We start from the raw sequence: 27,855 nt of genomic DNA on the forward strand, positions 1-27,855 counted from the left end.
CCTCCGAGTGGGCAGCTCCCTGCTAGGGCGGAGCGGACGCGCAACGGCGGCGGGCTGCGGGGGCCCGGCCGGCCCTGGGCCGGCATGTGGGGCAGCGGCAACCCCGGCGGAGGCGGAGCTGGAGCTGCCGCGGTGACGGTCGTCCTGAGCGGGACCCGGGACTGCTTCCTGCACTTGCCTCCCGAGCTGGCCTCTCACCTCCGCCTGCAGCAGGTACCGGGTGGGCTCCGTTCGGGGCCTGGGCGGAGGGACGCCTCAGTCAGAGAGGATTATGGGGGAGCACCGTCTGCCCCCCCCGGCATCCCGTTGCTATGGTGACACGACGACGTCGTGCGCCCATGCCGCGCTCCGGCGGCCGGGCCCCGGAGGAGCGGCCCTGCTTTGTCATCCGTTCTTCGTCCTCGGGTGCCGGAGAGGTTGGGATTGATCTCCCAGCGCGGTCCGGCACCGCTGGCTTCTGCCTCTCTCTCAGCACCCTGTATTTTATAGCTGTTTTCACCAGCGTTCGCCGAGTAACGGGTAAATTAGCCTTCCGCGTAGGAGGTGAGGTGGTAAACCCAAGCAGAATCGTCATTCTTGGTGTACATAAGTCTTTCGCTATATATTCCCGTCGTACAGAAAGGGACTCCTGTCGCACGAAGTCCTATTAAGTACGTGGATCAGTAGCAGGAAGCGCACCTTAGGTTTTTAAACAACATTTCACACATGAAAACAAGGGCAAAGCCCACGTGCGTCCCTTACGTGATGAACGAAAGAATTAAGGATCTGCTAGTAGAACGGCAGGATGAAAAACGGCAAGAATGAGCGGGTGAAGAGGAAGAGATGGGAACGAAGCTCAGGAGCGGAGGTGGTGGCCACAGTCGTGGCAAAGCCCCTCTTAGCCAGGGTGGCCTCGCCCAGAGCGCATAACTCGCTGATTTCCCAAGACCAGGAAGGACATTTCACAAAAGCAAAATCATCTAGGCTTGTAAAAACCTGCTCTTTTTTTCTTTGGGGTAGTAGAAGCAGGCTGGTGGGGTTGCAAGAAACCTGGTATAAATGTTCACTTCATTTCTGCAATGGTTTCTGGATGTTTTACAAATCTGCTGGCAAGAGAGAGGAAAAAGGAGTGCAATTGCTTTGAAGTCTTGTAGCGTCATTCTGTACATAGTTGGTTATGGTGGGCTTCTGCTTTTACTTAACGCGATCCACAAAATGAAAATATATGATCTCCGAAATCTTGATAGAAATAGCATATTAAATGCAATCTCTTCAATAAAAATGGTAAAAAGGGGATAAATAATTATGTTACTAGATTACACTGAGTAAATCATAAAAAAACTCGAATCAAAAGCTAAATTTAATTGCAGAAGGTATTAGATAAGTGGGTGACAAAACAGTCTACAAAACTCAAAGTTGTGTGAAGATTAAGGCACTCAGGGAGAAGCTTTATCTGTGCGAATAGGGGGAAGGGCTGCAAATTAAATGTTACAGTTGGTAAAAGGATCTTGGAACCATTGTAGATATTCTCTGGAATGTTTTCAGAGTTTACCAAAAAGTCAAATAATATTTGAAGTCATTAGGATAGAGTTGAGAACAGAACAGAAAACATCACTATGCTAACGAGTAAGTCTGTGGTATATCCACACTGTACATCGTCTTGGTCACTTGATTTTCATAAAAATAGTAATTTTGGAAAAAAAAATACAGAAAATGACAGTTGAGCGATACAATGTAGGATATAGTCTCTTTATGTGGAAACTGAACATATTAAGATTCTTCAGTCTGCAATCAAAATAGCTAAGCGGTTCTGAAACAGATTAATAAAATCATTTTGGTCTGAGTTTCTGTGATTTGGGACTTATTTTCAATATTCCCTAGCTCATGAAAGCTTGGAGTCCATGCAAATGTTACAATGCATGTGAAGTTTAAGCATATACTTATGGTTTTTCCTCATTTGGGAAATACAAATGTGTAGTTATACATTTCTGTAAGGTATTTGTTTGATAGACTGTATTACAGAAGAAGGGAAGAGGAATTATTTTCCTTACTTAAAAATAATCCATAAAAATTAAAAGCTGTTTAACAATTGAAACCACCACACGCTTCCATGTTGAGAGTTGTGCAAATAAGTAACGTGGAGAAGAATTCCAAAGGAGGTCTTGGTTAATAAGAAGTTGGCCAGTCTGCCAGAATTAAAAAAAAATTCTGTCATTGCTAATAGAAACACCCGTTGCTAATATGTTGTAAATGCTGCAAGTTATTGTTAGGGAATATTAATTAAAATAGGGCATGTAAAATCCAGAAAATATTTTTAATTCCTTTGATCTTTCTAATCAAATACAGTTTAGCTTGACTAATAGCATCTTCTTTAGCTTGTTTGATGTTAATTTATTTTATTTCTTTGAAACTCATAGGGCCAAGCTGTGAAAGTATCCTGTGGTCATCAGCCTATATTTTTGAGCTGGATGGAAATCAGGCATCGAGGTCACCAGGGTGAAAATATTGCAGAGATTAACAGACAGTTGGCAGAAAAACTTGGCATTACAGATGGAGAACAGGTTTGAAATGCAGTCTTTTTTTCTTATTTAAATAAAGGGTATATTGCAAGATCCCTAAAAAGGTGAGAATTTACAAGTTAGCTATGACCTTCTTGTTTCATGTATTCAGGCAGTTACTTCATTTGTATCTGCTCATAGGAACAGTTAACCGTCATGAAATGTCTCAAACATGGAAAGATTTGCTCATTAAATCATTAACAATTCCCTAAATAATGTTAGGATAGGCTTGTGGGTAGGTCTTTGCAGAGTTGGAGCCGCTAACTGCAGTGCCGTTAATTTTAGGAAAATACACTTTTAAGCAATTAAACAATTTGGGAATTATCTCATGAAAATATTTTGCCTGGAGTTCCTGTTTTTTTAAAGTAGTTATTGACTTACTGCATATTTCTTTTTGTTGGACTTATTTGTTGGACTTATTTGTTTGATCTTATTAAATTTTCATCCCTTTTCTTCCTCCTTCACCATATGTCCCAGTGTGTCCTTTCTCTTTGAACGTGTATTTAAATTGGCCTCTTACTCTTGGACACTGTGTTAAACTTCTTGTAAACGATTCTTTCATTGGACAGAAGTTGAAGAGATGCCCAAGAGGCAGGCAGAGCTTTTCGACACTGGTCTATTAAAATCTCAGCATCCAAGGGTTTTTTTTCATATTAATAGGTAGAGATTTAAACAAACAAAAATATAAAAGTATTATTCTACACAATGTTATTATGTAGTATATTCATATAGGCCTGTTCTCTCATATGGAACATTTTATTCAGCATAATAGAAGACATCAAAGAATGTGGCTCAAAGCAGTGTGTTATCTTACCTTGTTTACTTTTTTAGCGTATTCTCTTTAGAAATGATGTATCTATTTGCAGAACTTTACAATTTACTGGTTCAGTGGCAAGGTAACTACCCTTTTTAGTTCTAGCAATTAATAGCCTTCAACAGAAAAACAATTGACAGAGGAAAGCTAAGAGAATCTCACCCAACTGTTGCCTGGAAATAATAATCTGTACAATCAAATGAATATATGAATAATTAGGTAGTTTTGCCATTGTTTTGGATTCGAGAATTGCACATTTGCTGTGTTTCATAATAATATGCTCTTCTATTTGCCATGTTGGGAAAAAGATATTCCTCTCAACTTTTGCTTCCAACTGAAGACCTAGAGGAATTTAAAATCGATTGGTACTTTTATAAAAGCTGACCTGAAATAAATCTCTCTCAGAGGACAGGTAACTAGTTTTATCTCAAGAAAAGTTTAATGAAGTTTATTTAAAAATGTATGACATGATATTGTTTGAAAATTGTTACTTTCTGTCAAATGGAACCTTTGGTAAAAATTGACTTTTGAAATATATGTTTAATGCTTTCTGAAAAGCCTAAGCCACAATAGCTTATATCATTCCTCCTGATACATAGAACCTTAAAGCTGCTCTGTGGAAGTGGGGCTGCTTCCTGTGAAACCATTCATGTAAAGGAGCTGGTTTTGCTTTTGTATTGTACTTTTTCCTCATTTTTTCAGCTGTTTCTTCCTTATCTAAATTTGTGCACAACACAATTTTTCAGCATTCTAAAGTCCAGAACATTTAAAAATAAGAATTTTAAAATGCAGAGATGACTCTGTGATCAATATGCATTAAAAATTGATTGTTACCAGCTGATAAAACTCTTGATGCTTTTCACATTCACTTCCATTCATGATTTGTTGAAGTCCCCAAGCATGCCCAATGCAATCCATTTCCAATCCGTTGACCATCCATTTTCTGCTTATGAATTACCTAGTGTTATTAAGAAGATGTATGTTCAAAGTAGTGACAACGTATCATGAAGGAGATGTCAGTTTTCTAGTTGAATTAAAGATGGAGCTTTTATGTGTTTAAAAATAAGAACTTAAGTATTTTGAAATGGTGTTACTTAAGTATTTTGAAATGGTGTTACTTTTGCCAGGTATTTCTTGAACCCTGCTCCCACGTCTCCTCCTGTCAGCAAGTAGAAGTGGAACCACTCTCAGCAGATGATTGGGAAATTCTGGTAATAAAACCCTTTCCACTGTTCACATCCTTTTCTTACAGATGACAGAGATTCTGACACAAGCAGTTTTTTGCACAATACCCCATTCTTTTCAGCCCTTAAGGAAATACTAAATGTGGTGGGGTTTAATTGTATTTTATATTTCAAATGGTGTATTAGAAGGAGACAAACAAATGTTAAAAATATATGCAGTATTTAATTTATGATATCACATTTCCCCAGGAACTGCATGCTTCCTCTCTTGAAAAACGTCTTCTTGACCAGATTCGAATAGTATTTCCAAAAGCCATCTTTCCTGTATGGGTTGAACAGCACACTCACGTTTACATCAAAATCGGTAAGCAATGGTGAAGGCTCTTGTGGCACCTTCAGTAAGCTGATTTGCAAGAGTGGATGCATTCATTGACCTGCTTTGTTCATACTCAGGTACACTTATGCCAGCAGCCTCCTATGGGAGATTAGAACCGTGCACGGAGCTTCTGATACGTCCCAAAACACGTGAACTTGAGGAAAATATCACCAGCACACCTTCCACAGAAAGTGACATCTTGCTTAAAAGTTTTGTGAAAAATAACATGGAGCAAGAAGAAACAGTAAAGGATCCTTTTGCCAAACAACCTTACTTAAAGCCAGGAGTCCTTGAACAGAGTAAGGCTGATGCAAACATGATGTTTGGCTCAAATGTTCTCCCAAATATGTGGAATTTCATAGGGAGCATTTTCTCTCATACATCTGAGCAGAAACAAAAGACTTTGTGTGATAAAGATGAAATGAGCACCTTCAAAGACAAGCTGATGAACTTAATTCACGTGGATTCCATTTTTAGAGTATGTCAGTCCCAGCCTCCCAGCGTACAGAATGCATCTGCCACTTATGCATTTCTGAAATGCAATGCTATTCATGTTTTTCCGTGGAATTTAGAATTTATTGATTTGGATCCAAATCCTGTAGTAACTTTCGGGAAAATTAATGAGCTGCTTTCCCCAAGACAGCGTCATCAAGAAGCAAAGCAAAATCTGCCATTTGAAAAGCAAAAGCATTTGACTAGTACGCAAGACAAAAATAATTCTAATCCTGATAGCAGTCAAGCATCCAGTGAGGGATCTGTTGTTCAAATCGTTTGGAATGGATTTGAAGACCTAAAGAGTGCCATAGAGTATGGTCACAGTGGGGAACCCCTACATGTTGGAAGAGTTTGGGTCAGTTTGAGCACACTATCTTTTGGGCTTTTTATTGGATATTTTCTATTGGATAATTGTGGAACTGGCTAGTTAACATGCAGTTTTGGGATATAGACTTTGTGTTAAGCTCTCAAGTATACTAGAATCAAATAATATTTACTAGAGCTGTGCTTTGCTAAGCTGTCTCATTCTGGACTACATTACTTACCATCATCCTCCAAGATGTACAGTGTACTCTGGGTTTCTGCACCCTTAGCATTTTTTCACCAAAGAGAAAATTCTTCAGTGTTTCTGGAGGGAATGCATGCTTTCTTCAAAATCTGTTGGTAGCCATTGTATTCATGAAAACGTGAAAGTATTAGATACTTTCATATATTCAGTACTGCATAATGAGATTCTTTTCATTAGTTAGCACTTTGAAATGTGCTTTGGACTCTAGGTGTCATCAAACTGTAAAGTAATGGGATCACGTATCCTAGCACTACATGATGTTTGTGAGTCCTTTTATATACTCTTTAAAATACATCTTAAAAAAAAATAACTAGCTTTTATATAATTTAAACTATTTAAGTTTTTATATACTATTTTGCAAGGTGGCACAAGTCCTGGTGTGCAGACACTGACATTTCAGTTTGTTCTGATAGAACTACAGCCTGCTTATGTTCGTTCTTTCTTTCCTGGAAGCACATGTGGGATCAACAAAACTAGATAAAATGCACTCCAAATCACCATTTGACTATTTTGACATAATATACTTCTCACCATTCAGTTATTTTTTTGTTGAGAGTAAGAGGAAGAGCCTGCAGTGGTCTTTACCACTAAATCGTTTGAGAGATGTAACAATTTTCCAAATGTCAGCAACCATAAAGTCTTTCAGACTTAATAAACATTTTTGAGATGTTTTCACTTTGCTTAAAATAACACAGAATAGTTGAAAAGTAGTTTCCTTTTTAAAAAAGCCAAACTGACTGCTACAATTAGACTGGATTTTCTCTCTCTGTGCTGCAGATGTGCTTAGTTCTGATCTGTATAATGGCCTGTTTACCTGCCCATGTAAAATTAATTTTAATGAGAAAATGAAAGTAGAGTTGCTGTTTTTCTCCTATACTAAAAGCATTTTTACAATGTTCTGAGAATTCCTCCTAATTCTTCTTTTTCAAAGTTTTGGGTTTTGTTTAAAGAAATTAGTAGATGGTCAGCTGTAGTGAGCACTTTCACAAATAGGATAAAAGGCAATTAGAAGTGTGCATGAGAGAACAAGATTTGGATACCACCATCAATTTTATGGTTTCCTTCTTAATTCTCTTGCAGATTACAGCCAATAAACAGATCAATGATCAAATGTTGAGGTTCCATTAGTAATGAAGAAACTGATGTTGTATTTTATATGCAATGTTATAACTGTTTACTTTCTGATATTTCTCTTTTCTTTGCTTTTATTCTAAATATTTCAGATTCCAGATGGTCTGAGAAAAAAACTGTGTATCGAAATACACTCAACAGTCCGAATTAAGTCAGTTGAATCTATTCCTAAAATTCCTGTATCTCTTATACTCCAACCCAAACAGAACTTAGTGAGTTGATATTCTTGGTCACATATTTGTTTCTATATTGGAAAACTGATAATGTTGCTCTGGTCAAGTTGGGGGGGGGGGGGTTATGTTTATTTGTTTTCATTTGTTAGATGAGAGTTTGGAAGTTGTCCATCCTGTATGACATAATTCCAAAGGAATTTCTCTTTTTGAATAATTCCTTGCTTTTTCTTTTTACTATATAAGTTTAAATTAAGAAGATGCTATGATCTACCTAAACAAGGCTTATCTAGTAATACTATTTTGTATTTTGATCAATGATACTGTGAACATCAAGCCATTAAATTTTGTTTTGCACTTGGTAAATATTTCGAATAGTTTAGCATGCTCTGTGTAGCAATTTTCTATTTAAAGGAACTGGTAGAGGTCACAGAGCGTGGAGGAAATAGAACTTCTGAATTTTGACTCCTAGCTTCCTGAAGCTATTAGAGGAATGCTGTGTAGTACCTTTTAAATCATAAGGTCTTCTGTTATTCTCAAATTGTGAAAATTTCTGATGCCTTTCTTATTAGAAAGGATGTTAACATGAAGGAGAAATGGCATTGGTATGGAAAAGATACATTTTCTGTTTAATTAGGTTTCAAACATAAACAGTTGCTGTCAAAATAGCAACAATAATCGATAAGAATTTTGCATCAGACCCTCCTCTACATTACATTAATACTAGTTCAAACCTGGCAAATTTAAGTGTATACATTTAAGCCCATAAAAACAAACACAAAAAAGAAGAATCATAGAGTTAAAGAGGAAATACCCATTTTAAGTCTTCTAGGAGAAGACATGCTTATACTCTTCAAACATTGCAGTGCCCATTAGATTTCCTAAGAAAGACAATTGCAGTAAAATTATTATAGGTTTTTTATGTGCTGTTTAGTTTACTTCCTTTTAATGCTTCCTTTTAATTTTTCTTTTCCTCATGCTAAAGATTTAATTTTCTAGAGTTATATCATTGAATCCCTCTGTTTTCCTCTAAGTGAGACATATCCAGTCTTCTGAGTGACAGTAAGAACATGCTTAGTACCAGTTCTCACAGTCTGTCAGATGTAACTCTGGAATGATGTATTTCTTCATAATATACTGTATGCTTGTTTCTGTGTGATACGGGCCTGATTATTTCCCATGTTAGCTGCCCTTCAAAGCTTTAAATACAGCACTTCCCATCCTAGCAGGGCTTATGCAGGTTTATTCTTTATCCCCAATATTCTAATTTGGTTTCTTACCTACAGAGGAATGGTTGAACTCCATTATTTTTTCATATTGGAGTTAAAAGAAGTATTCTGGCAGTAATCTGCTAAAATCGTAACAAGTAGTTATGTGTGCTTTTGTATGTTTTAAATATGGATTTCTGCCTTTCCTTTCTAATTCAGTTGAATTTTTTGTAGTTCTTGTAAAAAAAAAACCAGACCAGTGCAGAAAGAAATATGACGGTAACTTTCATTTTCCTTTCTGAATACTGCTTACATGATCTCGGTTGATTCCCCTTTTTTTTTTAGACAGGAATTACACTTCTTTGATTAGGAACTCAGCCAAGAGATAGGTGATCTCAACTCGATTTCTTTTCCTATTCCATTTAACTAGGTGATCTGGGGTAAGTCATTTGGTCTCTTTGCCTGCCTGTTGAAGTTTGTTGTTGGTGCCCCTGACCTGGATGAACCCAGGGTTCTCTGTATAGGAAGCAGGGTATACAGGGAAGAGAGGGGTGTAGTGAGCACCCAAAATAAGTCACAGGTCAATATTGGTGCATACCCTGGGGGCTCTTTCAAACCCAGGAGCTGAGTAGTGCTCTTGGATCTGGCAATACAGGTACGTAAAACAAGAATAAAAGCTTTTCCTTGCCCTCACGTTGGTGTTCCAAAGATAAAATCTTTAGAGGTGGTCGAAGATTCAACTGTTGCCCTAGCAATGGCTAGGCAAGTGCTTTCCATAGAGCAGTTGATAGAAATGGTGTTTGCTGGCAAAATGCTATTTTCTAAATAAATAAAATGTTTATATCTTCTTCATCTCTCTGCTACTGTAAGAGAAACAAATGCCTCATGCATAGGAGGAAAACAGTCTTACTAACACCTTGTTTTGTTTTATTTCCCTCTTTCTTTTTCCTATTTAGCATAAAGATACACATGAAGATGATGTTAAATCTGCATTTAGTTCTTGGTTGCAGGATTCCACTACTGATGATCACCCATGGATAATGACAAGCAGAGACTGTATACATCTGTCTGTTAAAGAAGGTAAGGATAATACTGTCCTGCGCTGTAGCTGTCTTAACTGTCCATTATGGAATTTACTTAGGCAATATGCCATTTAATCTCTTTATACACAAGTTAACATAATAGATATCTCTTTACAATGAAACTGTAAGCATGAATTATGCTTTAATTATGATTAACCTTTTTTATTCTTTCATTTGGGATTATATCGTATTAATTCAAAATACAGTGATGTGTTTCATCTTGTGAGGAATAAAAACTGAATGTATCTGGAATTTTAATAGTTGTTCCTTGGGTTTTTACAGGAGTGGAGGAGTTTGTCCTTAGTGTAGTGCATCCTGCGCACATTGAAGAAAATAAGTCTGAGAATATTTTTATACTGAGTCGCAGTTTGCTGCAAAAGACTAACATACAAGTAAATATCACATAGTATCAGGTATCAAGTAATTTAAATTGTTATATTTGGTTAAAAATGTATTGCATTTTATATATAACATATTTTGGTTTCCCTTTTTAAATAAATAATGACAGTCTGATCATTAAATTGTATCTGCATTCTTTATATGTTATTTTATAGCCTGAGGCATTGGTGAGATTCCAGGCTTGCCACACTTGTCACTGAATTTCATAGTCTATGTCAAACTCTCAGAAAAACCAATTAGAGCAGAGGAAAGTCACTATTGTCCAAGTTTAACATACTATTCTTATACTTAGCTGTTCTTTCCCTTAATACCTAAACCACTGTAAAAACACTTCACAGTGTATCTGGCAGGAACAGTAGCTTGTTCTGACAAAGATGAGACATATTCCCCATTCAAATCTACCAAGCTCACACTGCTTTCTCTTTTATGTAGTTTCTGTGCCTCCTGTTTCTTCAGTCTTTACTTTCTCAGCAGAATAATTATTTCTATTTAATATTAGGATTACTGTTCCCATTAATAATTCTAGTTGAACCAGTGCCCATGACTCCAGGGTTATGGTTATAGGAGTGGGATAAGATTTTTTCATTTTTAAACTGGTACAGTTACATTTTAGCAGAGAATTAAGGTGCCCTCTTTTGGCTGTTTAGAATAGAATTTTTCTGCAACATTTAGGATTCCTGTTAAAAAAAAAAAAAGTAAAACAAGAGCTTTATTTCTACTGGTAGTAGAGAAGTACAACACGGCTTCTACAAATTGTGCTAGTGACTGGTACTAAGATGAAGGGGTGAAGTGCATTTCTTAATGGCAGTGTCAGCTTCTCCTACCAGCCTGTTCTTATCTGTGAACCTCTCTGTTTAGCCCTGTTTGCTTGCCCAGGTTTCCGTACTAGCACACCGGTGAACTAGGCTGAAAAATTAATGCAGCTGAAAAAAGCCAGGTGTTTCGTCGGGTTACTTTTCACCCGGGTCAGACTCCTGATCTGATTCACTATCCTGCCTCACAAGTGCTCATGCCAGCACAACAGTGGAGGGCACAGGAGAAGGAACAAGTAATTACAGGTAGGGAAAGAGATGATGGGCTGCGTAGTCTGGTATAAACAGCCCTTGGCCTTAACATATAATCATAGGTTGTTACATCACTGTAAACACCGGATTGTATTTTGGGAATAGTTGTATCTATGCCATTTTACCAGTGCATCTTGCTTTCAAGCACAATAAGCTTCAGCAAAGCACACACGCAACATTTTCTCTACACAATTCAAAAAATGGCTAGTGACCTCTATACCCTTCTTCTGTAGTTATATTTAATGTAAAATACTAACTCTTTCCTTTGTTGTAGGTTCTTTTACATCCTCTAACTAGAAAAAATGATGGTGACAGCCAGCCACCTATGTGTGATACAGACAGGAACCTTCCTTACGACAAACTAAATGATTTAGGGTGAGACATTTTCATAGCAGAAAACATGGGAGGGAATGGGAATGGGAATTAAAAAAAAAGGAGTATTGGTGGAAATGCAGATTTTTTGAATACTAAGCCAGATCAAAAAAAACCCTCTGCATCTTTTGGCTTGTGTCAGGTTCAGACTGTATCCTAGTATATGTAGGTGGTTAATTTTGTCCTCTGAATAGTCTTACTGCAGTGAATAGAAAACTTCATGTGACTGAAGATACTCATATACTGAAAAGTTCACCATGTCTGACTGTAGGATGGGAGGTCTCAGAACTGTGTAAGTTTCAGAAGAAGTACTGATAGTTCAGTGGCTCCTGGTGTGCTTCTAAGTAATATGAAACAGACCTGTGTGTAGCAATAAGGGACACTGGGGTTGTTTTAGCTGGGGTTTCCAAATGAAGCAAAACTTATGATATGTTGCAGTCTCTCCGTCAGTCCTCACAGTAACTTAAACCTATTTACTTGTTTAACTACATTTAATAGTGTGGGTCTCAAAGAAACTTAGTTCCTACAAGTTTTATCAGAATTGTCAGCTGAGGAGAGAAATGCAGAGTGGTGTGTCCACTGGTAAAATATGCAATGTAAGCCCAACAGCTACTTGGTTAACCTGCTGGGTTATTCTGGCTACTCTGCCACTGGCAGAAGTGTAGTCTGGAACTAGCCATAGGACATGCTGGTTCTTTCCCAGCAAATAAATTAGTAATATGTAAAGCTGTGGTCGTTAGTAGAAGGTAAGACAGTGGTATTGTGTAGCAAACTTGAAGTAGGGATGGGGAGGAGGGGACATGAGAGACTTGGAGCATTGTGATAATATGCTATCAGCATTGTGAAAGGCAACTGAGGATATTATGATTGAAGAGGGAATGGGAACTGATATGGAGGTAGTGTGGTAGGGATGTTAGAAACCAGGATTTGTTTCTTTATTCTGTTTCTCATGGAGCAACATTTTTGTTTAAAGTTGAAATACAAAACTGATAGCCTTGCTGTTTGTGGACCTGAAAGGAGCACTATTGTGTCGAAAGTCACAAAGATTTAGGACCGGTGAAGGATAAGGATGTCTTTAAAGGAACTATATGTTGCTTTATTTCTGAAAAGGCTGAGAAGTTTTCTGACCCAGGCATACTGCCATGTTTTACCAATTTGTTACCTTCCTTAGTAGGTTGTTACTCAGACACTCAAATAGATGAAGCCCCAAAAGATGGTTAGCTCGTATCTTCTGAAAGCTACCTCATGCTAGGATGGTGTACAATGACTAGATAACCCTTACATTGTGGGGGTGTTCTGCAATGTCTGTCTGCATCCTCTGTGTCACCACTGCAGAATAAAGGTGCTGTCTCTTCAGACTGAATTGTCTTTAGCTTTTTCTTGAAAATGTGAAGTATGTCACAATGTGTCAGCACTGAAACTTCACTATACTGCAAGCTATTACTTGTTGTGTGTCCTGATGCTACCCTAGGCCATTTAATGTTTTATTTGCTCTGCAGAGGAGTGGACAAAGTAGGAACATCTTCCTTTGAACATATAAGCCACAGTCTTCTGGGGCGTCCTTTATCTCAAAAGCTTGCTGCTATTTCTGTGGGACTGCGAAGTGGAGGGGTGCTTCTCACAGGAGGAAAGGTACACACTTCACTACTCTCTACTTGCAAACCCTCCCAGATTGTTTTCTATAGTTACAAAGCTGTTTTCCTTAATTTTCTTTGATACCATGTGAATTCCAAAGAATTAAAGAACAAGCTGAAAAAAGAGCAGTTAACTGATTAGAGTTAATTCAGTAAAACATTATATTATATATATGTGTAGGCATTATATATTCATATTTCATGTATGTATATATAAATAATACACATATAATTTAAGTGTTAAAGATTGTTACCAATGCAATTTCAATTCATTGCCTTGGGGAATTAATCTACTTTGTGTTTATAGTATAATAAATCCTTCTTGTCTCTGAAATATTTGAATGAAGATAAGAATATAGTTATTTTCTCCTGTGTTCTAACATGAAGTGAGAGTGAAGTTGATACTCTTATTTTCCTGTTGCCTCTTACAGTGATCCATTTAGTACCATATTCCACTAAAACTAACAGATGTCTTAACACTGAACTCAGTGGAATCAGAACACTATCTGTAGTGGATGTATCCACTCTGAATTTGTTTCTACTTGTTTCACTCTAGGGCTTTGGTCTCTACCAAATGATATAAAAACAGAATACACATATACTTTTGGTGAGGAATAAAACTAGTGTGCATACAGCTTTCCCAGCTTGTTAACTGGTGTATACTGTGACAAAAACTCCACAGAAACAGAAGGAACTAGTTCTGTCAATTTACATTGGTTCACATTTATTTTTGTAGGGAAGTGGAAAGTCAACATTAGCAAAGGCCATCTGCAGAGAAGCATTCGATAGACTGGATGCTCATGTAGAAGTAATTGATTGTAAAGCGTTAAGAGGTATGATAATTTTTTTTCTAATCTCAAATGTTTGCTGTATGATGAAGCAGCACAATTATGAAGTTCTTATATTTAGTCTGAATAATTTTTCTAGTATTATTACTGCTTTTGCAAGGATATTTGATGCCCCGCAATGAGCATCTTTAACAGTCTGATGAAAATACGTCTGCTGTAAGCTTATTTCACACTTTTGTCAGTTTCTGTCCCACTTACCACCACCAAATTCAAACCATGCTTGTCATGCTTATTTCTAATTGTTACAAAACAGGAAGAAGTTGCAAGTTGAACTGTGTGTTTTTTCAGCTGTGCTAGCTGGAACAAATGTTATATTAACAAATCATAAGTGTTAAAGGATACCTGTGTTACTGAGTGAAAGGATCACGCAGGCACCAAAGAAGGATCGAACAACCAGCTGAAACCTGATTTATGATGGCATATTTACTAACCTAGTGTATGTTGGCAATAGTCATCTAACACTCGTGATTATAGATGATGATGAGATGAATCCTTAGGTTTTGTGAGTTTGAAATAAGTATTTTGCACCAAAAGTGGAAGTGGACAAAAAAGGTTTTTTTTTACTCTTTCATTTACTGGCTTTCCTAAATAGTCTTGTTGTTACAGGGGCATAGAATACTCAGCTGTTTTGTTACAGAGCCCATATATTGCATGGCTATACTCTTTTGGCTTAAGTCCCTACAAAGCTCCTTACTCCAGAGAAAAAGGGAAAGATTGATAAAGAGCTAGGTCCTTCACTTTCAGAAATTCTACCAACTGCAGGACTCTTTAGTAGCTAATTTAGAATGTTGCTGATACTGCTCTGTCTTTAACTGTCCAGAAACTAGACCTGTAGGCTTCTATAGTAGTTAGTGAAAGATGATTAATCTCATTTTAGGATGGGTGGATCCTTCTAGTACTTTTTTGATGGAAGATGTGGACTCTTTTCTTACTGACTGTTGACTCTGGTTTGATTTTGGTACCTGGATTTATGGGAGTAAAATTAAGCTACACGAATCAAAACATTGTTATATTACATGAGCAAGATGTAGTCAGTCTGATGATTTTTTTCCTTATATGTTTTGTCATTAAAATTGTATTTCTGTTTTAGGAAAAAGATTAGTAAACATAAGGAAAATTGTGGAAGAAGCTTTTCTAGAGGCAGCATGGAGACAACCATCCATTCTTTTGATGGATGATCTTGATCACATTGTTGGAGTCCCTTCTACACCAGAACATGAGAACAGTCCTGAAACCATTCAAAGCAATAGACTTGCTTATGGTAATGCTGTGCTACCTGTGTCTGGATAAAAATACAATGCAACTTAGAATTTCTTGCACCTGAATTGTACTGTCCTACCTGGACAATTCTGTCTGTATCATTATTGCCTCTGGACCATGTGGTATTGCATGGCAGGGAATCACAAAATATGGTATGTAGACCATTTGTAGACCACCAGCTGAATCAAAATCATCCACTCTGGAGCTTGGCATAGTCATTGCCAATGACGTACACCACTGCTGCTGCTGGTAGTGCCTGTTGTCAGTATCACTGCCAGTGGTAGAGGCTTCTCAGTTCCCTTTCATATTGTTCATGCACTCAAATATGTTGCAATTGCTTAGAAATTACAGATGAATCTCTAACTGATAATTATTTATAAGATCAGTATTATAATTGATATACAATTAAAATTGATCCTGTTTTCCATAATTATTATTTATAATTACAGAGATATTTAAATTTGATACTTACTGATGTTTAGAACCAGCTTCTTTTAGCTGAGTACTAACTTCTTTATCACCCTACTTGGTATGCTTTGTAGAACTTCTGTTTTATTTTACAATGTAATAATCCACAGATTTTAAAAATAAGATTATCAATTGTAGTTTGATATCCTATATATGGTTCCTTTTTATTCCCTAGAATCTAGACAGTGATAAGTTGCAAAAGAAAATTAAATTTAAATGATCAAGATTAATATCTTTATTTTTTTTAGGTGTATTCAACTCTGTTCATGTAAAATTAAAGCCAGAGCAAAAAAAAATCTTCCATTTCTTAGCTGAGTTTGAGGGCATTAGCATAATTTTTTATTAAATTACTTTTGAAGTTCAGAAAATCTTACTATCATTACTTTTTTAAAAATATGCACTTACGTTACTTGTAGAATTGTTTGTGGTTTTTATTACTTTATTTACAGGTATAATGCATACAACAGAGGTTTAGAGTTTTAAAGATTATTCCTTGAAGATCTACCTTGTATCCATAATTTCTTTGACTTTCATATATTATTTTTTCCTAGATCGCTTATTGTCTAGGCTTAGCATCTATTTTAATTCTTATAGCTTTCCCTTTTTTGTTTGCATGGAGGAAATTATATTTCTAGAACAGTGATCATAGTGGACAAAAAAAATCCACATTTACTATCCTGTGGTAGATATCATCAGTGATGTTACAAATTTAGCTTTTAAAGAGCACTTCTGATGGCATTTTATTAATGGAATGTACTGTCCTAGAAAAAATAATTATACATATTTTTTAATTTAAGAAAAAGCCTGTAAACATGGGAATAAACCAAGTATATATTAAGATGTTAAATTTTGTGTGCCCTATTGCTGCTCTCCAGTACAGTAGAAATGTTTATTATGAAATGCAGAATCTTTTGTTATTTTACAATTCATGGAGCAATGTCTTCTGTGTTTAGTTTTGAAAGATCTCATAAAAGAAATTATTTCCATGGGGAGTTTGATTGCATTAATTGCCACAAGTCAGTCTGAACATTCCCTACATCCTTCCCTGGTTTCAGCTCAAGGAACTCACATATTTCAGTGCTTCAAATGTATCCGATCTCCAGATCAGGTAAATTCAGGTAAAATGGTGAAAATGTTGTTTGCCTTCCCTGCAGCCTCAAATACAGTACTGGAACAGCTGCAAAAATATTGGGTTACACCCAAAGATGAGAAAAAATCTAGAAATCTTAGAAGTTCTTTCATGATACTTAAATACCTCAGAACTTTTATTCTTTTAAAATTTTATAATGACAGATATAAGTAATCCAGTGAAAACTCCCAGTTGGCCCCACTCTCATCTTCAGTGGCAAGAGAAGGGTGTATTCAGAGGACATTTCAGTTCAACGTAAAACAAGTCAGGTTGTCTAACATGGGTGAGATATGCATGTCTCCTTGTTACCTGTAAGGGGATTCTAGAGGAGCAGCTTTGAAAAATATGTAAGTCACTACAGTTAGATAAATGAGATTAAACCTAAGTGTGTTTTTTCACTGCTCAGAGGAATAAGTATGTCCCTAGAACATGTATTTTAAAAATGTTATTAAAACTGAATGTTAATTCTATGGGAAGGTTTTGAGCTGGTTTTCTATACTAATTATATCCCTCTACTTTTGAATATAGTCCATTTTGAAAAGTAAGAAGGATAGAGGGAAGAATAAACAGTATAACTTCATTGCAGGAGAAAGCAGACACTTTGTACCTGTGCATGCATTAATGACATGACACACTTGGCAACTCATTTGTATTTAACACGAGTTGTTCCTGTCTGCTTGTCTTCTGTCACAGGCTAGCAATTGAAGGCCACTGAGGCGGAGATTCTGCATTAGATAGAGTGTAGCTTTCTCCCACTTCCTGCAAGTCTGCTTTTATCATTTTTAATACTAATAACATGAATAAGGATGAGACATCACTGGAAAAGTCAGAATCTCAAAAGATACTAAATTATGTGATGTATTTTTATCTAATGCAATATATTTCATCTCAAATATATTCTACTCATATCAGCAAAATGAAAGATGTTCATTTTCCTGTGAAACAGAAAAAATGGGTGTATAACAGTAGAATCGGGGGGTGGAGGATTGTTTCATTATTACTGTTGGATTTAAGATAGCTGTGGCGAGGTAAACATTTAAAGTTACAAAACTGGTGAATTTATTGAAATTCACCAAAGAACTAACTTTTGTTTATGTTCATGCCTTCTCAGATTTTGTTATTTGAAGGTTTGGTAACATGTAAATATTTAAGGAAATTTTAGTAACTCTCATGTATTTACTTTCTGAATTTCTAAAATCCATATAAATAGTAAACTCAGTATACACTTGCTGCACAATTCTATTTTTCAGAAGCAAAGGTGTGAAATGCTGTATTCCATAATAAAAAAGAAAATGAATTCTGATATAAGGAAGTTCTCTGATCTTGACCTCCAATGTATTGCAAAGGAAACAGAAGGTTTTGTTGCTAGAGATTTTACTATGCTGGTTGATCGTGCCATTCATGCTTGTGTTTCCAACCAGAATGCATTTCCAAATGGTGGTATGTTGACAACAAAATCTCTTATTTCATATTCTTACTTCTGTTATCCAGAACCTGTGGAGTAATACAGTACTAAAAAGCCAGTTTTTATGTTTTATGTTTAAAATGTATTTAATTGCTATATATTGTGAGGAATCTGTTACTGGTAGGCTGTGTGTTCTTTTTTTTTTTCAGGATTTTTTATTCTTTTTTTTTTTAAGCAGAATTGAATCTGTCAACTATGGATTTTCAGAAAGCTCTAAAAGATTTTACTCCATTAGCTCTGAGAAATGTCAACCTTCATAAACCTAAAGACATTGGCTGGGACAGGATTGGTGGCTTAAAAGATGTGAAGCAAATACTCATGGATACCATCATGTTACCTGCAAAGGTACCCAGTTCTTTTAAATGAGTTACTTGAATTTTGTACATAATGTTAGTAGGGGAAAAATTATTTTTAAGGTGTGACACGGTATTTAACAGAAAGGTGACAGGTATGGTTTTAAGCTACTTTTGTAGCTTCCCAGTCTTCAGCTACTGGAAAACTCTCTCCTTCTTCTCTCTTCCAAATACAAAAGGCAATAGCTTGTGCTTTTGTACAGATCAAGTGTTGCTCTCGAATATCGCAGTATTGCTAATATCATCTTTGCTACAGTCTCTGTTGCAGGGTTTGTGATTAGGCTCTGTAAAAATAACATTTCCAGCTGTTTTCTGCAGTGCTTCTGCTACAAGAGTATTCTCTTTTGGATAAATGCCAGTCCATCAATTCCTCTTTATTTTACTTTGGCCTTTCTGCCTTGCTTAAAACTTCCAGCATTGAGATGAGCCATCTATTTCAGTCTTAAGAGAATGACTGAACAGTTTTCTATATAATGGGAAAGAATCTTTTATGGTATACTTATGTAATTTGATCTTATCAATCGGTGATTAAAATAGGAATTTAGAAGTACCATTATGGACATTATAAAGCTCTAGTGCATCCCTATTCTGTCCTGTTCCCTCTTGGCAGAAGATACCACTTGTTTGTATTTTAAGTACCTATGAAGCCTAGGAAACCACTTCAGCCTCAAGTAAACTAACAACAATCTAGATAAGCTCTTGTGATAATAATGTGGATAAAAGAAATTAGACTCATTCTGTTTAGGCAAAAATCAACATTAGTCAGTGATATTACAGTAACTGCAGAATAATTATGTATTTTAGAATATGTCTTGTTGAAATTCTTTTCCAGTATCCAGAATTATTTGCAAACCTGCCCGTACGACAGAGATCAGGAGTCTTGCTGTATGGAGCACCTGGAACAGGAAAAACACTGTTAGCAGGAGTAGTTGCTCGAGAGAGTGGAATGAATTTCATTAGCATCAAGGTAGCAAGATTTTGAAGATTCATTGATTCATTTTATTAACTGAATGAAATAGCTTAACATAATACCTGTGAGTATGTGCTTGTGAGAGCAAAATACCACAGAAAGAAACTCGTATTTAAAATTTGGTATGTCTCTGGATATCCCACCATCTGACTTCTGAAACTTCACAGTTTTATTACTGAGGGGGATTTTTTTGTATAATTATTCATTAGGCAGAATTATAAAATTTAATTAGATGTTCTTAGTTTTCCATTTTTTATAAAAAGATCCTGAATTTTCATTCCACTGGACAATGAAGTTGAGCAATGCATTTTAGACATATTTTCAAAACACAGTGTAAGCCATTGCCTTGTGATACTGTAACACATGTTCTGTTGTAGTAAAATGGAAATTATTACTTTAAAGTAAGTTGGAATGCTTAAAAGCTTCTTTTGGCTTATCTAGACCCCTCGGCTCTTCTGTTCAGAAATGCCACTCTCTTGGTTACAAGAAAATGCTCTAGTATATAAAATCTATGCTGATGTTGAATTATACATTAAAACTAAGAAATATATCATGAATGTTCTTTTCTGATTTTTTTTTTTAAGGGACCAGAGCTGCTCAGCAAATACATTGGAGCAAGTGAGCAAGCAGTTCGAGATATCTTTAACAGGTTGGCTTTGTAAAGATTTGTGATGTTATCGATGAATTTTTTTGGTTGAAGCTCCAAGAAATAATTTTGTTGTCCTAGGAGAGACATGGCATCAGATCACAAAAGCATCCAAAATGATTAGATGTGCCGAACCAGATGTTCAGATCTTGGCAAGTTCAACTTGACTGTCGTTCTTTAAAAAATGAGCATTTTGGCTCAGATTAGGAGAGCGCTTTTGAAGCTGAACTCCCAGTTCTCTCCATTTACAGTGCATTGGTTCACATCACAGAACTGTCTTGGAAAACACATGCTGAATTCCTTTCAGATGATTCCAGGATACAGTCTAGTGTGCTCCAGCTAGTAATGAATGCTCAGTACAGAGGATCATACTAGACTTGGTATTGAGGTCCTTGGTGCCAGTTGTTTTGTTTTTACAAATCTACCCTTACTGATCCTCAATGCTAACTAATATAAACATATCCTACATAGCCTTTGCTTCTCGTGTAGTTTACAGCATAGGCAGTCTTTGTGTTAGACGTACATAAGCCAAGACCTCATCTGCTGTGACTGGATTTTAGAGTTTTCATGTATATTAACACAGTTGAGTACTTCAGAAATTATAAAGTGAGTGCAAGGTATGTCATAAAAATGAGCAGTGATTCCATTGTAATCCAATTCTTCAGAACCTCTTCATTTCTACAGAAAACGGATTTTCTGTTCTCTCATTAAAGATAACTGTTCTCTGAAGCAAAAAGCAGTTACCTTTAATATTTCTAAGCAGTTTTACCTGTGACCCAAACTTAAACAGAATTTAAATATTGCCTCTTTTTTTTCCTTTTAGAGCTCAGGCAGCTAAGCCTTGTATCGTTTTCTTTGATGAGTTTGATTCTATTGCTCCTCGCCGAGGTCATGACAACACAGGAGTTACCGACCGAGTGGTTAACCAACTGTTGACTCAGTTAGATGGTGTGGAAGGCTTACAAGGTAGTAATTCATCTGTGTGCTTCTTTTTATGCAAAAGTTTAGCAGATGTTAATGATATTTTTCTGCATTTTCCTAAGGGGTTTATGTGCTGGCTGCTACTAGTCGCCCAGATTTGATTGATCCTGCTTTGTTAAGGCCAGGTCGACTGGATAAGTGCCTGTACTGTCCACCTCCTGATCAGGTGAGGAAACAAAACATCTTACATGAGAGGCAAGGGTAAAAAAAAACTAACGGGCTTTATTCTCATTTTCTTTATATTCAGTGGCATTTCAAACCTGGACAAAGTGGACTTGATTGCCCAGCTCCAGTTATACAACAGTATAAATTCACTGATTTTAGTGTCAATGTGTTTGCATAAAACTGGGGAAAGAGAAGGCTGTTTACCACAGTCTTCAGGATGAAAATTCCTGTGGATATAGCTGATTTAAAAAAAGAAAAATTAAAAAAGGAAATTAGTCTGCAGAAAGAAATTGGATGCAGGGGTAGTGTTTATCATGTTCTGCATCTTTCTCTGAATTATGAGTCCAGTGGATCTGCTGTTTGCTTGAAGTGATGAACCATAGCCATTCCCAACCCAACTCTTGAATATCTGAAGTTTTCAGAGCAGTTTTATTCTGAATTCAGTTGATCCCACTCTTCTTTACCCACATTTAATTTGGAATATTCAGGCTCTTTTTAAGTCAGATGTGTCACTGGTTAGGAAAGGGATGCTTCCCATTGATTTTAGTGGGTTTTGGATCAGGCCTTTGAGGCTGTACAATGTGTGTCTCTGATTCCCTATTTTATGAGAAAAAATTAGTGCTGTTTACTTTCAGATTAGTTGGCGCATACAACAAATACCACATCATTTAATTCTGAAACACACGTGAAGAAGATGGTCCTGTGCCTTAAGAACACAGATATACTTCTTTTCCCTGTCGTCCCCCCCTTTTCTTTTGTTTTTTTAATTTCTTGTTTAGAAGATGATCGTTCAGGTAAACAGAAGTTTTTCACTTTTGTTACGCTTTTCTTTGCAAAAGGACATATGAGTAGCAGAGTTCACCTTCATATTTTTATATATTTCCTATATAAATATCCCAGATATTAACTGGATATTTAGAGAAATATATTTCTCTGTATACTGCATTTGGTGCAGTTTCTTTTAGGCTCTTCAAGAAATTGTAACAAAATGTATGCCTATATTTTAAAGATTGCTTACTGTACAGTATGTCCTATATGTTACTAGGATAGTAACTTCTTTAAAAAAGATTCTTCCTCCCTCAGATAGGAAGTTGCTCGTGACAGGGCCAAAGCACTATCTAGCAATCAGGACAAGGAAAATAACAAGTTGCTTTACTGACTTTTTTTTTTTTCTCTCCCTTTTTACAGAATTCACGCTATGAAGTCTTAAATGCTCTCAGTCATTCCCTGTCCTTGGCAGACGATGTGGACTTCCAGGATTTGGCAGCAAAAACAGAATGGTTCACAGGGGCTGACCTAAAAGCTTTATTGTACAGTGCCCAGTTAGAGGCAATCCATACTAATTTAGGTTCAGGTTTAACACAGGTAAATAAAACTGATACAAAAGAAGCCTCTCCTTTTTTTATTTTGACCTTGATATGTTTGAAAGTACTAATTTTATCCATGGGGTTTTTTTAGCAAAATTATGTTTAATAAGATTTAGTTTTCCTATATTTATATACAGAGGATTAAAATCTTAATATGTTTGCAGAAAACTGCAAGAATAATGTAACAAATAGTTTAAATACTTCTTAAATACAAGGTTTTTTCATTTTATGATAGGTGTTTAATGTTAAATAGATTTATGTAAGCCAAATCTGTTTATCATTGTTATGAGGAATGACTGACAGATCAATAGGGGGATCCCACTCAGAGTTTCTTAGGAGCAGCTAGCAAATTCAATTTTGAGGTGGCACATTTTGGATGATGGAGGAAGCAAGGAATTGGTGGGTTTTGTGGAGTTGTTCCAACAGATTCAGTGTGATCTGAGGTCAGGAGAGAAGTGGAAAGAGAATGCTGATATCTGAAGTGGCCTGGTCTGGCTCATCTTCCAGGCACCAGCTAATACTTGCACTTCCAAGGTACAGGATCCCACCCTTGGTTTATACCCATGTGACTGACAGGTCCTTTCCGCTTTTAGCCTCTTTTCAGCCACCTCTCCTCACATTTTTCATGCCTGTCTTCTGGTGCTAGCTGGAAAGGGGTGGGCATGGCTTCCACCACTCAGAGGTCAAAGGGAAGAGTTGGGTCAGGGGTGCAAAAGCAAGGAGACCTCTTGGGTTCTTTTTGCCCCAGTTGTTACCAAGGGATGCAACTCAGTATTGGGAGGGATCTCCAGCATATCTTCCTTAATAATCCCTTCACTTGTAGCATCAGTAAGTAAGTAGTTGTAAGGATACCTGATGGTTATCTGTCATTAGAGGAGGCCATTGTCTAAGGTAGTGGTCTCCAGAGTGGTGTGCACCCACCCCACATGGTTACACAAGACAATCCATTGAGGTACAGGAAGAAAAGATTAGAACTCAAATAGTACATGTATATAAACTACAAATAAGTAAATATGCATATATTTGGTGGAGTGTGCTCAGAAATTTTTTACTGATAGGGGTGTACAACCAAAAAAGGTTTGCAGACACCAGTCTAAAGCAACAACTGTGATTTCCACATCAGCACTGAAAATGTGTTGACTGTGACTAAAGATGAGTACAGCAATCAGGCGCTGTAAAAGTAGACTCACCACAATCTCCTAGAGCACTTTACACAGGATACTAAATTGCTTGGAGGGAATGGTTGAGACAGAAGTGATACAGTGCTACAACAGAAAATGTACGTGACATTTCCCAACACTTGCTGTTAGTGAGTGAGTGAGACAGTTCAAACCAAACAAATAAAACCTTAAGATTATCTCCTCAAATTATTTTTCTAGCATGAAGACAGAGGTTCTGCTTAAAGGCATTGGATTTTTCTTAGCAAAATATTTGGAAATATACTCCCAGAGAAAGACAGATTACTAAAATCAAATGTAAATTGATACTTTCATTTACACTGCACATGAAATTTTTAAATGTATTTCAGATCGCAATTAGTTATGAGGTAACACTGCTAATGTTCTGTTCTTTGTCACAGGATTTTGGTTCTAGTTCTGATAGTGACTTCAGTCTCTCTTCCATGGTTTTTCTAAACCACAGCAGTGGCTCAGATGATTCAGCAACAGATGGAGAAGCAGGGCTAGAGCAATCTCTTATTTCTTTAGACATGTCTGACTTGCTTCCTGAAGATCCAAGATCCAACATGTATCGTCTTTATTTTGGAAGCTCTTATGAATCAGAGCTGGGAAATGGAACTCCTTCAGAACTGGTAAATTACTCAATATTTTGAATTTTCAGTTGTGAAGCAGAAAAACTGAACTAGGCAAATGGTATGGTTTTATAAATACACTTATGTCTGCTTTGTCCTTCAAACTGTCTTCATCCTGTACCTTGTGGTCCACAGTAGCGAAGAAGATGGAGGGATGTTATCTGACAAAATACAATATGGAGTTCTCTGCAACTTTGCAGGACTTTAAAATCAAAATCCCAAAATACTGCTTAATACTTTACAGTCAGGCAAACTGCATTCATACTAGATCTTACTGTCTGCTCTAGGCTTGTTGCCTTCCAAAGTTTATTACTAAAACAGTTTTCGACTTTTTGGTAGTTTTTTTTTTTTATTTAACTTAGTTTTATTACTAAACAATGACCATCCAGCTTTCAAGAGTTAAGTCATAATCTTAAGAATCAAGAAACATTTTTCAGTTGCCAGTAGAGTGTGCATTAATGGAATAATCTGACCAAGGAATTGTGTAAATAACCGAAGTAAACCTTAGCTTCCATTGTTGCTCTTAGTAAGCAGAATTCCTGTTGTGGTGGTATCACATTGCACAGAAAGCAGCACGTTCTCTGGCTAGCTTGCAGATAGGGATGGGCTGGTTAGCTACCCAGCACCTGCATAGTGATCAGCTGGCCAGATCCTCTCCCTTGGCTGACAGGTAAGCAAAACAGAATATGCTGCCTCCGAGCTCCTTATGGTGAACAGATGACTTCAGAGTTTGCGTGTGATCCATGAGACATTCATTTTCAAGATCTGTTGTAGAACTGTTATCAAAGTAGTTATCAAAGTTGTTAGACTCTTGTTTTCAAAACTGTCTTGCATTGATTCTTAAAACCAAAACCAACTTATTTTGACATTGGAGAACTAATTACTGACTGCTAAGGTGCTTTTGTATGTTTCATCTGGCATTATGGATGATAGTGTTCAAGTAATGTATCTTTAGGGACTTTGGTTTTCCTCTGACTGAAAGTTCTTCAGCAAGGCTATGAGGACTTTGATATCTTAAAGTTGTTGAACTTGCAAGTTGCGTATGTTATCAAGTGCACAGAGAATTTGAAGGTGATGAATATTTAAATGATGAGTCATTCCAAAGCTAACTACATAAACTTGCCCAGATTTCCAAACCACTGATTTTCATATGTAAATAAAACAGTGGACTTAGTAGACCTTTATTCTTTTTGAGATAGGCCATTGCAAAAATATTTAGATTTTTTCCAAACATAAACCGCTTAATTTTCAAATCTGTACTTTTCCCCAAACACCTTGGCAAATTAACCTAAATCTTTCGTTCAAAAAGTTATGTATGTGATATATTTTTAAGAGAAAGTACTCTTTTTTGCCAGCAGGGGCAAGTTTGTACTGAATTGTAGGCTAAATCTTAATGGTGGAGTTGCTCTTTTGGATCCATAATGAGTTAATGTATTTCTCCTTGTGGTCAATTTAGAGCTCTTTGTGTTTGTCTGGACCAAACTCCGTAACTCACGATTTTACCAGCGTGACTCAGAGAGACACAGCATCATCACAACCTTCAATGCTTAGAACAGCTTCTCAAGAAGACTCCCTGGAAAATAACCAGGAGCAGCAAATAGAGCACCTGAGGACAGAAATCAATGCTATTAAAGCTAATTACAGAAGCAAGAATGGAGTATGGCAGGTTTTTTGATTATTTAGTCTTAACACTTTTCTGTTGTTTCCTACACTTCTGGGTATTTGGATATATAATTTCTGCAATAATATTAAATATAATGTAACAAAAATAGCAAAGATAAACAATACCTAGTTTGAGGAAAATAAGCCAGATGTTAACATTCATATAAATAAATAGTTAGTTCTGTGTTATTAATATGGAGGCAGGGGGGGAAGTTGTGACTGTATTTATAATATATTTGTCTGTACATATAATGAGGAGGTTCCAGAGTTACTGATATTCATGGAACTATGTTTCTGTGGTAATTTTTTGTTGTCTGTTTATGGTTCTGTTTTCAAGGAGGACAGCACCCTTAATCAGTCGGTGCTTGCCAAGAACACTTTAATTATTACCCAGTCCAATCTGATGACTGCACTTGAGGGTATAAGACCATCCATTAGCCAAGATGACTGGAAGAATTTTACTGAACTGTAAGTATTAAATTTTTTAGTAATTGTGAATCCAGTGAAGGTTTGGTCTTTTCACATTCCTTATTCATCCAAAACACAATAGTTATTTAATGTGGGGAATGGCAGCGGAGTTGAATAGCTTCTGACAGCAATGTTTTTCAAAAATATTAAATTACATACTGGGAAAGGGAAAATTTTTTTACAGTGCATTGTCTTTTGTTGTTTTTATTAAAGTAAGACCTAGAAATTCTAATCACAGACCAGAAAATCCTTGTATTATGTTAAAAGCTATACCAGTACAAAGAGGCACCGATTCTTTAAGACTTAGAGCTAGGTCCTTCCTGCTCCCTCTGAGTAGCAGCCCCTCATATTTTCAAATTGCTGGGTTTTGACTCTCTGTAGTGGTCTTTATAGCTGCCATGTTTGGGAAATGGCAATAATCTGCAGAATTGTAAACATACTGAAAAGCAGAATGTGTTTCCTTAGACTTGGGAGATGACTGGAGTGAAAAAGCTGGAAACTGGCATGAGGATGTTCTGTGATCTCGTCAGGGGGTTCTTCTGACATGAGGGTTGTTAAGGAGTTGTCTTCCTCAGCTGATACATAGATAAGCAGGTCTTACAGCAGGGGAAAGAGAGAAGGAAGGGACAGGAAAGGAGGAGAATGAGAGATGCTTCCCAGGAGTCCATACCACCCTGTTCATTTCTGTTCCTTGTCCCACCTTTTCCCCGCTGCCCCCCAAAAATTTTAAAAAAAGGGAAGCAGAGCAAAGAGCTCTCTGAGTTAGGTTTGTGGATGAAAATTCCTCCAGGTCCCCAGGTCTCAGCAGACATGCACTCTTCATTTCTGTAAAAACATACTTAAACATCTGTAGTTTTGTGTTACGTTAACATGCATTTGAAGAGGCATATGCAAACAAAGGCATTTCATAAGAATTTGCTAATATCTTTTTCTGTTTCCAGGTATGATAATTTTCAGAATCCCAAGAAGAGAAGAGGACAAGTTGGCTCAACATTTAGACCAGGACAAAAAATCACTTTAGCATAGTAACTTGTTTTTGCTTGTAATTGCTAAACTGTAACTGGAAATGACAAATGTGATTAAATCAGATTATTTATATTCATATGGATTTATTAATGCGGCAGTTGAAGATAAGTTTCTTTTAAACTTACATGCTGTAAAATTATGTCACGTTTTATTTTGAAGAAAATCATCTTCCTTCAGATTGATATTAAATTTTTGAGAGAACA

The 27,855-nt window shown here is 36.6% G+C and overlaps 1 protein-coding gene across 4 annotated transcripts; it reads left to right on the plus strand.

Annotated features, from left to right (window-relative positions):
* Positions 1-27,855, plus strand: PEX1 (peroxisomal biogenesis factor 1). Of its 4 annotated transcripts, none has more exons than XM_010571631.1 (24): positions 1-213; positions 2,397-2,540; positions 4,479-4,562; positions 4,785-4,899; positions 4,989-5,761; positions 7,198-7,317; positions 9,440-9,563; positions 9,848-9,957; positions 11,303-11,403; positions 12,900-13,032; positions 13,771-13,867; positions 14,973-15,143; positions 16,564-16,718; positions 17,990-18,179; positions 18,383-18,549; positions 19,390-19,524; positions 20,112-20,176; positions 20,997-21,139; positions 21,217-21,320; positions 22,508-22,684; positions 24,266-24,496; positions 25,953-26,153; positions 26,496-26,626; positions 27,568-27,855. In XM_010571631.1, the coding sequence occupies exons 1-24, from the start codon at positions 85-87 to the stop codon at positions 27,650-27,652; spliced, it is 3,885 nt and encodes a 1,294-aa protein (XP_010569933.1). In that variant the 5' UTR covers positions 1-84; the 3' UTR covers positions 27,653-27,855. The 4 variants fall into 4 exon arrangements, with proteins under 4 accessions (XP_010569933.1, XP_010570021.1, XP_010570109.1 ...); XM_010571719.1 differs by having other exon boundaries at positions 16,666-16,718; XM_010571807.1 differs by lacking the exon at positions 1-213 and adding an exon at positions 284-519.

The sequence above is a fragment of the Haliaeetus leucocephalus genome, unplaced genomic scaffold (assembly GCF_000737465.1).
Source record: "Haliaeetus leucocephalus isolate CR32 unplaced genomic scaffold, Haliaeetus_leucocephalus-4.0 Scaffold0, whole genome shotgun sequence".
In the NCBI taxonomy this organism is placed as follows: domain Eukaryota; kingdom Metazoa; phylum Chordata; class Aves; order Accipitriformes; family Accipitridae; genus Haliaeetus; species Haliaeetus leucocephalus.

Bases quoted from the DNA above. Each gene is read 5' to 3' on its own strand.
- PEX1 (XM_010571631.1), top strand. From the start codon at position 85: ATGTGGGGCAGCGGCAACCCCGGCGGAGGCGGAGCTGGAGCTGCCGCG. The intron at 5,762-7,197 runs GTCAGTTTGAGC...TAAATATTTCAG, and splicing joins TACATGTTGGAAGAGTTTGG to ATTCCAGATGGTCTGAGAAA. The intron at 18,180-18,382 runs GTATGTTGACAA...TTTTTTAAGCAG, and splicing joins GAATGCATTTCCAAATGGTG to AATTGAATCTGTCAACTATG.